At 35.7% G+C, this 16,570-nt stretch overlaps 1 protein-coding gene across 4 annotated transcripts in view; it reads right to left on the bottom strand.

The window, feature by feature from the left end:
* ALG9 (ALG9, alpha-1,2-mannosyltransferase) overlaps positions 1-16,570 on the bottom strand; it is an 81,776-nt gene that overhangs the window by 20,379 nt on the left and 44,827 nt on the right. For all 4 annotated transcript variants that reach the window (XM_025047486.1, XM_015590139.2, XM_006912824.3 and 1 more), the window contains exon 14: positions 768-898. In XM_025047486.1, the coding sequence (XP_024903254.1) occupies positions 768-898 (131 nt within the window). The remainder of the gene's footprint in view (positions 1-767; positions 899-16,570) is intronic.

Below are 16,570 nucleotides of genomic sequence, written 5' to 3'. Positions count from 1 at the left end.
TCCCTACCTACCCCCCACCAGTTATAGCCCTATTTCTGTTTCTCTTTATTGTTAAACTCTTCAAAAGACTTATCTATATTTGCCTTATCCAATTCTTATCCTTTTGTTTTTGCTTTAACCCCTCTAATCTCTCAAGTCCCTATGTCCCCACCACTCCAAAAAATTGCTTTTATCAGTGCCAAATCCAATGGACAGTTGTTATTCGTCATCTTACTTGATTCATCAGCAGCTTCCGATTACTCCCTCCTCCTGAAAACATTTTCTTCTGTTTCTGAGTCCCAGACCTGCCTCTCAAGACCTGGTCTATTTGGTCTTTCTATTTAAAATCTAGTAAGGCCTATCCCATCCCTGACTGAGCCTTGAGCCCAAAAACAATAGATATGAACGTCTAGCTCCTTAAAGTACAGAGTCAATCTTCTTAGCAACGTTAGAATACTCTTAGCTAAGATAGCTGAAGTTGGTTGCCAAAAATAATCAATGTCAAACACTTATTTGCATTTTCTTCAGTTTCTATCTGCTTTACTTAGATTCTTTTATTTGGATGATACCCGAATATACTTTGCATTCTGGTGCCTAGAAAAAGAGAGCCCTCCTTTAGATTTCTCAGAAAATTGAAGAAAGATAAAAGATGTGTTTGAGCCTAAACAAAAATACAATAAAATAAATGGCTACTAGAGTCAGCCCAGGACTGGAAGTTATTCAATCCTAGATTCTGATTTTTACCCTTACTAAGCCTAGTACATTTTCTTAGGATTGTAGCCACATACCTAGAAGCATCAAGGAATGGTCTGTAGGCCAAGCTGATCCATTCTTCTCTACTGGATGAATATTTCGGCTCCCGGGGTGTTTCTCTCATGGTGTCCAAATCCACTAAATAGTGGCATTTACTGATGTCAATCTGCAGTGGAGAAAGGCCAACTCTTTATTATCAGTAATTGCAACGGTCCTTTCAAAGTAAGAAATGTCAGTTGTAACCCTAAGCGTTCCTATAGGGTTTTAGAAGCACAAAAATCCAAGTCCTCGGAAGATATTATCTGTGCTCTCTCCACTCAGCTAAGAATATTGGGTGCTGGGGTATTTATTTAGGTTTCTGGGGGTAAGAGGGAGACATGCATTTACCCAGCCAAATATGTACATTAAGCTTTAGAAGTTTTGACTCTAGTTTGGGTATTAAGTCCCTCTAGCCTTACAGACACTTCTGAAGCCAGTGTAAACCCACAACTTACTCAAAAAACTATCGTCTTCTACTCACTGTCACTTCCTTCCAATCTATGGCTTCTTTGACTCCAGAGATTAAAAGGGCATGACTAGACACACATGCTAATATGTGAGGAAGCCCTGTCTGCTGACAAAGCCATGTGAGCTAACCCTACACCTCGCAAATGGTACACAAATATCATGTATATCGTCTCCTTCAAAAATTCAACAGAATCAGCAGTGACATGGGAACTGCTCCTGCAGCAAAAGATCTACAAAACTGAGATATCAGAACTGCAATAGTGGAGATTATGGAAAATATATAGTAACTACAAGCAAAACTATAGTCATTTAGTTGCTCACAATATGGACACAACAGAGTATCACAGGTACTCATAAGAGAATATTAATACATTTCATTTGATATCATGTTGGTACTGTGCTTCTCATAAAATTGATTAATTCAAAAGAACATGCTACAAAATCTGTAGGATACTTCTGCAGTTGAATAGTTCATTTCAAATGACAATTACATTCTTTCTTTCATCTCAAAACCATCAGAATATTTAACAATCAGGGAAAATTCTTAAGCCTTTTTAATTAAAAAAAAAGTTTTAACTTTTTAAAAATAAAAAATAAAGACAATATACAAGTTTCTACAAGGTTAAATAAAAACTCAAAGATGAAAAATATCACTGCAATATTGTAATTTATAATAAATATATAGTTTGGTCTTTGTCCACAGTTCCTGATTCACACACAGCTCCCAAAAGCATTACTTCTTAATCCATAATAGCAATGGGAACGTCTTTTGTTATAATATTTGGTCTCTTGTCTTTAGTTCCTGAAATTCTTTCAAAGCCATAAAAGTGAAAGGGGTGTCTTGTTATTCACAACAAGCCCCTTTTCAACCACAACTGAGTTTACGTTAACAGGGTGACTTTTGGAAAGCACCTAAGGATGAAGGGGTGAGCAATTCATGTGATTAGAAGGTTGGAACTTTCAGTCCCACTCCTGGACTCTGGAGATGAGAGGTTGGAGATTGAGTTGAATGATCAATGGCCAATGATTTCATCATGCCTATGTAATGAAGCCTCCATTAAAACTCGAAAGGACTGATTCAGAGAGCTTCCGGGTTGGTGAACACCTGGAGATTCAGGGAGAGTGGCATGCTGGAAGAAGGCATGGAAGATCTGTACCTTTTTCCCAAACCTTGGCCTATACATCTCTTCCATCTGGCCGTTCCTGAGTTATATCCTTTTACTACTAAACCGGTAATTTACTAAGTGAAATAAAATGTTTCTCTGAGTTCTGTGAACTACTCTAGCAAATTAATCAAACCTAAGGAGGGGGCCATGAGAACTTCTGATTTATAGCCAGTAGGTCAGAAGTACAGGTAACAACCTGGACTTGAGACTGATGTCTGAAGTGTGTGTGTGTGTAGGGAGATGGGGAGGGGGTGCAGTCTTATAGGCCTGAGCCCTCAAACTATGGAATCTGCTGCTACCTCCAGGCTGATAGTCAGAATTGAGTTGGGTTATAGGATACCAAGCTGGTGTCTGAAAATTGTTACTGTAAGGAAACTCCCACACACATTGGAAATTGGGTCCCAGAACTCTCTTAATCCTTAGTGTTGTCAGCTAAAAAACAGTAAATCTCAAAGGAAGGAAACTATTATTTTTCACTCTTTTTTTTTTTTTACATGTTAACTATGTTACATATACAATAGGTCCTTGATGTCATCAATAGATTCTGTGACTTTAAGCGAAATGACATTTCGCAAAACTGATTTTACTATAGGCTAATTGATATAAACATGAGTTAAGTTCCTGTAGCATCTCATCAATATTATAACAAAACAACGTTGAAGAAAATGATGTTATTTGAGGACCTACCATATTATTTTTAAAATCATCACATCAAGGCCTATAAGGGATTACTAATCCCTATTTTATAAATAAAGCCAAGACACAAATTAAATAACTTCATTTTTTTCAAGATACATATATTAAGCCCTACAATGTACTAGGCCTTAAGTTAGAGCTAATGATACAGAATCAAATAAATCAGACATAGTTCTTGCCCTAAAAGAATTTACAGTACTAACTAAAATCACACGAGTATACAGCAGAGCCATATTTGGACCCAGGTCAGAGTGACTTCAAAAATCATACAAGACCGCCAAAAATCCCCAGCATATCTCATCAGCTGGCTGAAATAAACTCATAAAAAATTTCTCTAAAAAAAAAAAAAAAAAAAAAAAAAAAAAAGACTGCCAAAAATAACTGAATCGGAGGCAAAATACTCTCAGGAGCTCATCTAAATGTTTCTTAAAAATTAAAACCCAAAGAGTCCTCCTAGAAAGTCAGGTTTCAGCTAAGATAAAAAAAAAACATTTGAAACATGAATAGACCTATAGCAAATCTCATATTTAATGGTAAAGGTTTTTCTTTGGGATCAGTAATAAGTCAAGGCTGGTTATTATTACTCTATTTAACACTGTACTAGAAGTTCTAGTCAGCAGAATAAGAGAAAAAAATAAATGGCATAAGAAATAGAAATAATATAAAGAAACAAAATTCAGTCATCACAATGATATGATTGTTATATATAAAACCCCAAAGAACTGACGGATAAATTTTTAGAATTAAGAGAGTTTATCAGACTTTACACTTACAGGCTATAAAATCAATGTCATATATTCCTATATAAAATTATGTAAACAATTATGGTTTTAAAATTATGCATTTTCAAATTATATTACAAAAATATAATTTACAAGGATTTGAAACATGTGCCTTGGAATAAATCTAACAGAATTTTATTGACAAATGTCTATTTATAATGTAGCATACTCATATAATTAAAATGTGGTATATATATGCAATGAAATATCATTCAGTCTTAAAAAGGATACATGCTACAACATAGATGAACCTCAAAGACATTAATAAGTAAAAAAACCTGACGCGAAAGACTACATATCGTATGATTTCATTCACTTAAAATGTCCACAACAGGCAAGTCCATTGAGACAGAAAGCAGATTAATCATTGCTAAGAATTGAGGGAGTGACTGCTTAACGGATATGCGCTTTTTTGGGGGAGTGAATAAAATGTTCTAAACTTAGTGGTGATGGCTGCACATTATGAACGTACTAAAAGCCAATGTGTGGTACTCTTTAAAATCACTCAATACCATAAGATCCAACAACTCCATTTCTAAGATATATATATACCAAAATAATTGAAAGCAAGGACTCAAAATAGATATCTGTATCCCGATGTTCACAGCAGCACTGTTCACAAATGTTCACAAGACAAAGGTGGAAACAACTCAAATGTCCATCAGACGATGAATGGATAAACAAATATTTTATTTAAGGGGTACTGAGTTTCAGGGTGGGATGATGAAAAAGTTGTGGAGATAGAGAATGGTGATGGTTGCACAACAGTGTGAATGTACTTAATGCCACTAAACTGTATACCTAAAAGTGATTAAAATGGTAAATTTTATCACAATACAAAATTGTTGAAGTGATGAATTTTATCTCAAAAAAACTTTGATAGGCAATTAAGTAGACCTTATTAAATGGAGAGATAAACTTTATTCTTAGATTAAAAGACTATTGTAAAGATATAAATTCTAAATAAATTGATAGATTAAATGCAATCTTAATAAAAATCCCAACAGACTTTTTTTGTGAAACTTAAGCTGATTCTAAAACTCATATGAAAATGCAGGATATGGATAACCAAGGCACTCTTAGTAAAGAAGATCAAGATAGGGAGCTTACTTACTATTCCTGCACTAATACCTCATTGTCTTATTACTTACTAAAGTTACTAAAGTTAGTAATAAGACAATGAGGTATTAGTGCAGGAATAGATCAACAGACCAATGAACAGAGCCACGGATGGATGCAGGCACATATGGACACTGATTTTTGGCAGAAGTGACACCTTGGAGCCGTGGGGAAAGGATGGTCTCTTCATTAATTGGTGCTAAGGACTGACTAGATAGCCATTGGGGAAAAAAATGAAATTAGACCTCAACCTCACTCTGTACACAAAAATCAACTTCACATGGATTACAGAACTAAATGTGGAAAGCAAAACAAAGATAATTGGAAGAATATCTTCAAGATCTTATGGTAAAGATCTCGTGTCTTTTTAGATAAGACACAAGAGTCATTAACTATAAAAGAAATGATGAATAAATTTGACTACATTAAAATTGGGAAAATATTTGTTCATCAAAGACACCATTAAGAGAGTGAAGAGATGCGCCTCAAAATGGGAGAAGATATATGCGAGACACTTACCAATCAAACACTCATATCTAGAATATATAAAGAACACCTTCTAGTCAATAAGACAAAGATAGACCTTCCAACAGAAAAATGAGCAAATGACTTGAATAGGTACTTCACAAAAGAAATCGAAATGGTCAAAAACAAATAAAAAAATGTTCAACTTCATCAGTAACCAAGAAATCAAAACGATAATTAAAAATTATAATACCAAGTGTTGGCCAGAATGTGCAGTAACTCTTATATACATTGTTGGCAGGAGATTAAGTTGGTACAAGATTTTTAGAAAACTATTTGGCAGAATCTACTAAAATTGAATATATGCATTTTACATGATCCAACAATTCTACTTCTGAGTATTAGATTGAACCATATGAAATCATTAATATTTGACTGTTTGATGCACAAAAAATGGTAGTTTTACATGGTTCAAGCTAAGTATATCCAAAAGAAATGCATGCAGCAAGATAAGTTCGAGAATGCTCAAAGTGGCATTATTTGCAATTGGCTCAGATTGGAAACAACCAAACATCCATCAATAGTAAAATAATAAATTTCGATACAGTGATACAATGAAATACAATGCAGTAATAAAAGAGAACAAACTATAGCTACATGCAACGTGTGTGATTATTACAAAAAAAGTTGAGTGAAAGGATTAAGACATAAAAAAATGCAATATGATTCATTCCATGTATATAAAGTTCAAAAACAGGCAAAGCTAACTTAACATTATTTAGGAATGCATATAAAGTAGTAAATGTTAAGAGAAAGGCAAGGAAATTATTATAAAAGGCAGGAAACTCCATCTGAAGCAGGGAGTGGGTAGTTAACAAAAGCAATTGCTGGGGGAGTTTCTGGGTGCTAGCAATGTTCTAGTATTTGACCTGGGTGATGGTTATACAGTATTTGTTCTATTATTATTATATTATTATCAATTTACTTATGTTTTGTGCATATTTAGGCTTATAGGTCATATGCAGTCAAAGATTTTGTGTAGGAACAACTTGGTCATCTCTGGCTTACAGTAAACTCTGTTCTTACACCCAACCTCTAACTCAGAGTAATAGTCTCATTCTCTCACGGCGTTATTTATATGTAAAAAAGACTTCAGTCTCACATCTGGCTCTACATATGGATTATTCCTCCAGGGGAGAGAAAGCACACTGAGAATTGACGTCAGTCCCAATTCCACTCCAAAAAATTCTCTAAAAATGATCCTTTGCATAAACACTCCAGGAAGCAGTCTTTTTGGTCCGAACACCCACTCTGTAGCTCCCAAGGATTTTAAAAACATGGAACAAGTTTTTAAAAGTTTTGCAAGTGCCATCCCTCTATAATCAAATAGAACCAGTAAGGGGTGGAGACTCTCATGGTCGCATGCCTAGATCTCTTTGGTGAGGGAGCTCTAAGTATGACTTTTCAATACTTGACCTCAGCCTGGCCTTTTTTGGCCAGGCACACCTCAGCTCTCATTATCTAGATCTGGTACTGGGTACATGGTCTGCCAGAGATGTGTGTAGTAACTAATTAATACCAGACTATACCAGTTAGGTTTAGGCTCCACTCATCATACCATCCATATGCAATTCCATTTAAAGTTTTTAGAAAGATACCAAGGAAAAATATTGAGATATTAATTTATTTTTAAAAATATAATCTCTTTTCATCCTTTCTGGGAAGCAGCTGCTGAATATTCTTTTTCTTGGGAAGCAGTTACTGAACAACTAACACATATAAGGACAAAGGCCTCCAGCAAAAAATAGTTAAGGATGATCAAGGGCAGGTTCTCTACTAGAGAAGAAATAAAGTAATTAGAAAAGGAGCCCTAACAATAGACAAAATAAAAAGGCAACCTGTGAAATGGGAAAAATATTTGTAAACCATCTAACCATTTGGGAGTTAATGTCCAAAATATATAAGGAACTCATAACCCTCGATAGCAAAATAAATAGATAATCGGATTTTAAAATAGGCAAAGAACCTGAATAGACACTTTTCCAAAGAAGACACAGAGGTACATAAAAAGGTGCTCAATATCACCAGTCATTAGAGAAATGCAAATCAAAACCTCAATGAGACACCATCCCACACCTGTGAGAATGGCAATTATCAAAAAGACGAGATAACAAATGCTGGTGAAGATATAGAGAAAAGGGAACCCTTGGTACACTGTTGGTAGGAATATAAATTGGTACTGCCATTATGGAAAACAGTAAAGAAGTTCCTCAAAAAATTAAAAATAGAACTACTAGCGATCCTATTTTTTTTTTGGGGGGGGGTATACAACTGAAGGAAATGAAATCGCTATCTTGAAGAGATATATGCGCCTCTATTATTCACAATAGCCAAGAAAAGGAAGCAACCTAAGTGTCCATCAATAGATGAAATGTCGTATGTATATACTATATGCATACACAGTAGAATATTATTCAGCCATAAAAACAATGAAACACAGCTATTTGTGACAACATGAATGAAACGAGGGCATTATGCTAAGTGAAATAAGTCAGACAGAGAAAGACAAATAATGTATGATCTCGCTTATATGTGAAATCCAAAAAAGTTGAACTCATAGAAACAGAGTAGAATGGTGGCTACCAGGGGCTGGGGCAATCAAACGATGTTAGTCAAAAGGTACAGAGTAGAATGGTGGCTACCAGGGGCTGGGGCAATCGAACGATGTTAGTCAAAAGGTACAAATTATAGTTATAAGACGACTAAGTTCAGGGGATCTAATGTACAGCATGGTGACTATAGTTAACAATACCGTGTTGGATACTTCAAATCTTCTAAGAGAGTAGCTCTTAAATGTTCTCACCACAAAAAAATGGTAACTATATGAGGTGATGAATGTGTTAACTAACCTTATTGTGGTAACTGTTTCACAATATATACATATATCAAATTATCACACTTTATACCTTAAATTTATACAATGTTATATCAATTATATCTCAAGCTAGAAAAAAATTAAAATTTTTTTCATTTAAAAAATTAGAAGAGGTATTCAAAGTCAGAGGCCTAGATTCAGGTCTGGGTTCTATCACAAACTAGTTAGGTGACCCATACTCATTTAAGTTTTTATACTTCGATTTCTTCTTTTGTAAAAGATAATACTATTTACCTCAAAGAGTTGTAATGAGGATTAAATGAGGTGATTCATTTAAATAAAACTTGCAAACTATAAAGGACTACACAAATAGCTGTAACATTAGAAGGAATCCGTGACTAACTGTGAAATGTGAGAATCTGACTGACTGAAAAGAACCCTGGAGCACTAGAGCTCATTAAAATGAATTATTCTTGTTTTCAATCTAGATTGGTAGTTACTGTCAATTCACATTATGCCCAACATGTAGGACAGAAGGGTTACAACATTAACTCCTCACAGTCCTCAACTAGCAGCATTCAGTAAATAATATTAAAATGAACCTTCTGGGTATCAGCAAAGCCTATTTGGTGAATCCTAAACTACAGTATAAAAAATCCTGTAAGACACATCTCTGTTATTAAACTTATAATTTAGGTCAGAAAATAACATTAGCACATATGAAATACAGAACGTATTATAAGAGCAATCAGAGTTCAGAGAAAAAGAAATCAGTGGGACCCATATAGTTGAAAAGATGTCCTAGGATGGTGGTAAAAGAGAGAACAGAGGGAAAAAGGCAGAAATGAGCATATTTCACAGTGGAAATAGAGGAATATCTGCTTGTTCCAAGAGTTATGTGTTGAGAAACAAAATTAGAAAGAGTCTGAAGACTGATAATGAAGGACCCAAATTAAGAGAATCTGGATTTTGTCCATTAGGAATCTACTCTAGATTTTTCAGCCAAGGAGTAATACGATTTAAAAATGGGTCTCGGAAAAAGAGGTCCATAGTGGCTATGCTGGAGAGGGTGGGGCAAGGACATACGGGAGGAAAAGGCTGGATGCAAGGCCTCCTGGTCACTAACATAGTATCCAGCTGTGAAGTAAGGACGCTATGAAGTTCTATGGTGGTGGGAATGAAGAAAGAAGAAAAAATAAATCTCAGGTCTATTCCAAAGGAAATCAATGATGGGATTTCTGATCCAGTGAACTGGGGATAAAAGGGGGCTGCAGTGAAGTATCAGTTTGGGTGAGACTGAAGGATGATAACACATTTTACACCTACTGAGGTGGGAAGAAGCATGGTATACCCAAGCAATTGAAAGAAAGCCCATGTGACTGGAACACTGGGAGTTAGAGTTGTTTTCTACTGCATAGAACACTCCCTGCTTCCATCTCATAAATTCTTACTCATCCTTCAGATTTCAGCTAAAATTGATCTCTTGAGAAAAGACTTCACTGTACACTTAAACTAGGACAAGTCCCCAATTTACATGCTTTCGTAGTACTTCTCCACTAAAACATTTCACAATAATAATTTATGAATTAATTGGAAAATAAGTAATTCTATGGAAGCTGGGGCTGTGTCTATCATTCACTCATGCATTCCTAAAACTTAGCATAGTACAAAGCACACAGCAGTAGGTGTTAAGTAAATGTATATTTAACAAATGCACACAAGAATGCGTGAAAATAAGAGGGAGGAAAAGGTGAAAGTGTAGGAAAAGGGAGAGAAGATCAAAGAGGAACAGAAGATCACAGATAAATTTGGGTGGATACTTACAGTACTGGGCAGAACAAAGAAGTGGAAGAAGCAAGGGACAGAAGGAACCATTAGAGAGGTTGCAGGAGAAGAATCAAAGTACACAGTTTTGAAATTCAAGGAGAGAGTAAATTTCAATAGCCACAGAAAGGCTGTGAGGAGGCTGAAGACTGAGAAAAGGTAACAACCAGAATGGGTTCAATGGTTGTATCAAACAGTACATTTATCATTTTAGAATGCCATAAGGGGACAAGGAAAGAACAAACAGTCCAACTTCTTTTTCTCAGGGACCTTCCCTGCTGTCTATCCAGCTACTTGAGCCAAGCCCCTCAAGTCCTGAGACAGGAAAGATGTGAACTTGCATTCAGGCATCTATATCAGCTGGATATGACAATGACACACATAGCTGTAAAAAGTAAAGATCTCTGTCAAGGGCCAACATGAAGTTCAGGGAACACCACAGAGAAATCACCTCCATATATAAAACAGCTCTTATTTCTCAAATGTCACTGAAAAGTCTTTGGTAAACAAATGCAATAAAGAATCCTCTAAGAGTTTAAGGGGATAATGTGAAAGATCAATCAAAATCAGTTGTCCTATAAACTCCAAGGCAAGTGGGAGGTTTAGCTTTGTCCATAGCTAAGTAAAATCTGGTCATAACTGAGGCTACTGAACAGCAAAGTGGCCAACATATGGTATGAATTTAACATTTAATCTTTAAGCTGTATTCAGAATGTCTACTTTCTTTCCAAAACATGTAATAAGTTTTGATTCATATGTGTCCTCATATTTTTCTGTGAGCAACTGCAGCGAGGCTCAGGATTTCTTATAGCTGAGCATTCTCTGTCTTGATCACTACTGTATCCCTGGCACCTGGTACAGTACCTGGCACATAGCAGGCAGTCAAAAAGTATTTGCTGAAGGAAAGAAAGGTCACAAGCTGTACCAGGACGCCAGACAACTTCAAACACCAAGTGTTAAAAACTAAGACAAGCTATCCCTAAGTGCCAAGAATTTCTTCCCTTAGCTTCTAGCTCTGGGAGGACAATCTATTTTCTCTAAAATATCATACAATAAAGATCAAATTGCATTGTAATAATCTACTAAAAAAAATCTCTCAACTACAAAATGAGTTCAAGTTTCAGTAAACTGACTACTAATTTTGAGTTTCAGTAAACTCACTACTAATTTTAAATTGAGAAATCAATTTAAACAATTATTCCAGAATCCCACTGCTGTGATCAGAATTTAAACTTCCTTCAGATCTATGAGTGTACTCCTATTACTGGGAAGGGGAGAACACAAAGAGCACAGAAAAAGAAAAGAAGAATCACATTTATTACAAAACAAAATTCTACATGGATATTACTTGTTTATTCCCAATTCATAGACAAGATGTTGGAGACAATTAAGTCCAGTTCTGCAAGCTAAAGAATTTCTCTGAGAAGATATCTTTTGACTCCATTTTAGCCACAATCTTTTATTATAAAAAATACAAATATAAAAACAAATGCTATTGTATATGTATCCTACTATGTATGGATATGAATTATATCAGCAAGTAACTAACTATAAAACAAACGTCTGAAAAAGCTAATAACTCTGTGAAATGACATCATCAGAAGAGGAGAATAATATTCTAAACGCTCTGCCTCCAACTAAGCACTCTACTTGTTTAATCTATCTAATGTTACCATTTGCGTCAAGAAAGGAGACCTCTAATTACTCTGCCTCTAGCTCTAGCTCCAGCTCTGTGATTTAGGGAAGTCACTCAACCGAGTCTCAGGTTTTACCAACTCTCCAAAGGAATGGGACTGCAAACCATAAAAATCTTTCTCAGCTCTAAGAAAGGATCACTGTAGAGAAAATAATTTCATCACAATTGTACATATACCTCACACTGCTGATTCTCCTCTTATTAGAGCTACTGCTCATCATTAGATATGTTTTCATACTGAAAGACATCCCTGCACTGGAGGTAACAAATACACAGGATCTGCTTTTTATATTGCCAAGACTTTGGCGATTAAAAAGCCTGCCCCACTGCACACAGTTGAAAATACATATTTGTCAGAAATGGCAAAGGCAAAATAAGATCATTCAGTTCTCTGAATCTGCTGATGTCAAGGAGCTATTTAAAGCCCAGATAGTATCTTTGTTATTCTGATGTTGTTAAATATGGAAAGGGTTAGGGAAATTTTATGGGCTTGAGTGCCTGAAAAATGTTAAATTTTTGCAGAGTTTCTTCAATTCCAAGAGCGTTATCTATACAAAACGTATGATTTGGGAATAGGTCACACATCTTACCCAGAGAGCCTAGAATCACCACATAGATCTAACCTGAGGTTGGGTGATGACACATACAGAAAGCTCAGTTGTTTTCCTTCCCACTGCTCATGTTAGATATTGCTAATCATTGTAGCACTCTTTCACTGAACCAGGATCCAATCTCGTCATGCTTTTAACCTGGGGCTCCAGTAAGCCAAGTTCAGTTGATCAGCAATGCCAGATGAACAAAAACTATTTATCTTCCCTGTTAACTCAGTACATGAGTGTGAATACCCAGGACAGTGGTAATACCACTCAGTGAAGCCCAATCTACATCTCTCAGTTCTCAACAATGTATTTCAATATAAGCAAATCTACTGATTTATATAAAATGCATATTTAGAAAACGGAGAAATCACAGGAGGCTGCTTAATTTCTTTCGTTTTACAACAAATTCAGGATTTTTTTTATAAATGATTTTTACAATATCGATTTACATAAAATATTTTAAGACTACATCTGTAATATAGAATGAAATTCATTTATTTTTATAACTAAAGTCACTATCACTACCATCATTAAGAAAAGCCTATTAAGTACAAAATTAGGAAATAGATGAAAAATAAATCACAACTTTCAGAGAATTTCTACTTTAAAGTTGAGCCACATATACAAAAAGCTATCTACTATTTTTGTCAAATATTTCAATTTTCTTCTTTGAAGTTTTTATACTGTCATAATTTAAAAGAGGACCAGAAGAAGACAAACACATAGACAGATATTGCCCTTTAGGAACTTCTACCTAAGATGGACAATATCGGGTGAATAAACTTTAAATGGCATTCAGTCAATAGAATAAAGTGATTATGCCAAAGTATAAACACAAAGTAAGAGGAAATTAATTTTTGGTCATCCAGAGTTAGCAAGACATGCTCACAAAATCTTTTTCTATTATAATTTTCTCTACTAATCAGTCAATTAGAATCAATTGCTATTATATATTTTGTGATCCGAGAAGAGGGAATGACTTTTTAAACTCAAACCTTTCGAAGTTATGTTCATCACCCATTCAAAAGAGTATAAATTCAATAGATGAAGCTCTACCCTGGTTTACATTTGTATCAACCTATGAAATTATATGACTTGTTCTTAACTTGAAATATTAGGAAAAGCTAGGTAGAGAAAATGGACCAAAGATGTGACCAATTTTCTGGTGATTCTTATGTTGAGTTTCAATGGATAACTTTTTTAGCTTATTTGAAGTTCTGTGAATTCCTAACAGTTGTCATATTGAAATGTTAATAAAAAATATACGAATATATGGTGATGGAAAGAGATTTGATTGGGTAGTGAACACACAATGCAATATACAGATGATGCATTATTGAATTACATACTTGAAACCTATATAATTTTATTAGGTTTTTGTGATTTTACACCAAAGTCACCACGATAAATTTAATAAACAAATAAAAATAAAAAATAAAGGAAAAAAATGTACTCAAGAATAGGAGTTATTTAAGTACTATTTCTTCTATTAACAGATAATTGAGGGTTGGTTATGATACATATGATATATGTATTAAGAGTACAGATTTTTTAAAACATTAAGTAGATTTTTTTTAAAGGGAAATGAATAGTGGCATAATTATTGGAGATTGAGCATGGGAAAACTGTGTCACAGTAACAAAATAAAAAGAAATATCAGTAGTTCTCCTTTGCTCAATCTGCAAGGAATTCCCACAGGAAACAAGATCTGTAGTCTGAAAAATGATTTGGCAGACTAATAGGAGGAAAGGTAGTAGAAAAGAGTAGCATTATAGCAACAGCAAACTACCTTTGTAAAGACTCACGAGTGGAAGTGAACCAGATGTACGGGTTAGGTGGAAGACGCTAGTTACACAAGGCAAGCTGTGGCTCCCAAGCTTTGAATTAGTTTCCACAAATGACCCTGACTGAGGAATTCAGAAGCATCTGTGTGAAAAGAGACATAACACAGCAAAAAGAAAATAGAAAAGTATTCCATCTTCTGCCAATATATCAAACTTGATAGGGAACGAGTTAAGACATAAATCTGCCAAACACTAAACTCTGCCAATTCACATTAGAAGCAAATGACAGAAGAAAGCCAGACTGTATGTCAAGTGATTCTCAGGTCATAGGTAGTATGATGAATGTCTTTTAAGCAAAAAGATATTTTCAATTTCCTTCCAAGTTAAAGGTTGTGACTTTGGAAGAGAAAGACAAGGGAAGTGAACAGTAGATATAAACAATAGAGTCAAATCATAGGATTACTTTTCTGGATAATGCCTAATGGACAAACGAGCTCTTGGCAAGGGTCAGAATGCATCACACCAAGACCAGAGTGAACGTGCTTAGAGAAACTTCCAACTAAATGAAGAAAATATTAAACTCAAATCTGAAAGGGGAGAAAAAAAACCCACCCAGATAAAATCATAAAATGAGACGCTCTAGTACAAAAGATGTGATATTTTAAAAAACCACACAGAAGGAAAAACTAAATAATTCTTTAGGAGAAAACAGAGAACAGGCTTAGAAATAAAAACCTATGACCTCAAATATCAATGAAGCATTTAATCTGATATGTTAAAAGAACATAACAAATAAACAGCAAGAACAAACACTGTTCCATATTCCTTCTGCTGAGTCAAGCTAAAAACCTTGGACATTATGTATGAAACAAATATAAGATGATTCCAAAAGGTTGAGAAAAAAAGGCAGACCAGCTCGGCACCTCAGGACCCAAGGAATAATACTTCTAGACAATAATCATTCTACTCCAGCAGTGACAGTTAATATGTGTCAACTTAGCTAGGCCACAATACCCAGATATTTGGTTAAACATCAGACTAGATGTTGCTCTGAAGATATTTTTTTTTAGGCGAGGCAACCCTTGGTTGACCTCAGATTGCAAGGACCTGTCAGTTTACAATCTCTTATTTTTTACGCCTACAGCACCTGATCTTCCTAGGTGGTCTCCCATCCAAGTACTAACCAGGCTCAACCCTGCTTAGCTTCTGAGATCACTTGTTCAGGGTGGCATGGCCGTAGAATGAAGGTACTTTTTAAATGAGATTAACATTTAAATCAGTAAACTCTGAGTAAAGCAGATCACCCTTCATAATAAGGGTGGGCCTCATTCAATCAGTTGAAGACCTTAAGAGAAAAAGAGTGAGGTCCCCTAGGAAGAGAAAATTCTGCATCCAAACTGCCTTTGGACTCCAGCTGCAATATCAGTTCTTCCCTAGGTCTTCAGACTGCCAACCTATCCTGCACATTTCAGATTTACCAGACCCCTCAATCATGTAAGTCAATCCCTTAACCCAAATTAAATCAATCTCAATCTCTCTCTCTCTCCTTCTTTCTCTCTCTCCCTCTTTCTTTCTCTTTCTCTCTATGTATAAACATATACATACATATAAATACATATATACACACATACGCACACACACATTCTATCGGTCAGTTTCTTTGGAGAACCCTTATAAAATACATCAGCCAAACAGATCCCTCTCCAAAACTGTCATCGCACCCATACCTCTGAAAGTAAATGTCCAACGAAGAGCTCAGACTTCTACTTTCACCAGGCTGTAATGAAGGGCCCCCCACTCTTGGCATGGATGGTGTCAGAGAAGATCGAGTAGGGAGCCAGGACTTTCAACCCTGCTGGGTAGTAAAAAGCCTCCTTTTTCTAGCATCGATGGCATCAGTGGAAAGCACACATGAAGCCTGCGCTTGCACCCTATCTGGCAGTGAAGAGGCACCCTTCTTCTTATATGCTGAGGTAGTGTCAGAGAAGGCCTAGTAGAGTCAGGACTTTCACTCCTGTCCAATGGTAACAAGGCCACGCCCCATGGTATCAGTGACTATATTGGTGAGCAGTGACAAGGCACCCCTGCCCATTTCAGCCAAAGTCATATCAGTAGAGGCCTAGTGGTGAGCCTGAGCTCCCACTGCTACCCAGCCATAATGAACACCTCTGTCTGCTCCTGGGTATCAATGAAAGCCAAGTAGGGAATCTGGACTTTCATTCCCAGTTGGCAATAACAAGGCAACACTCCCTTTCCCCACTAGTGTAGGGTCAGAGAAGGCTGGCTAAAACAGAAAGACTTAATAAGATCCAGAATCTCCTAACA

Source organism: Pteropus alecto, unplaced genomic scaffold (assembly GCF_000325575.1).
Source record: "Pteropus alecto unplaced genomic scaffold, ASM32557v1 scaffold224, whole genome shotgun sequence".
In the NCBI taxonomy this organism is placed as follows: Eukaryota; Metazoa; Chordata; class Mammalia; order Chiroptera; family Pteropodidae; genus Pteropus; species Pteropus alecto.
Note: the sequence above shows the minus strand (reverse complement) of the source record. Positions and strands in the feature narration are given on the sequence as shown.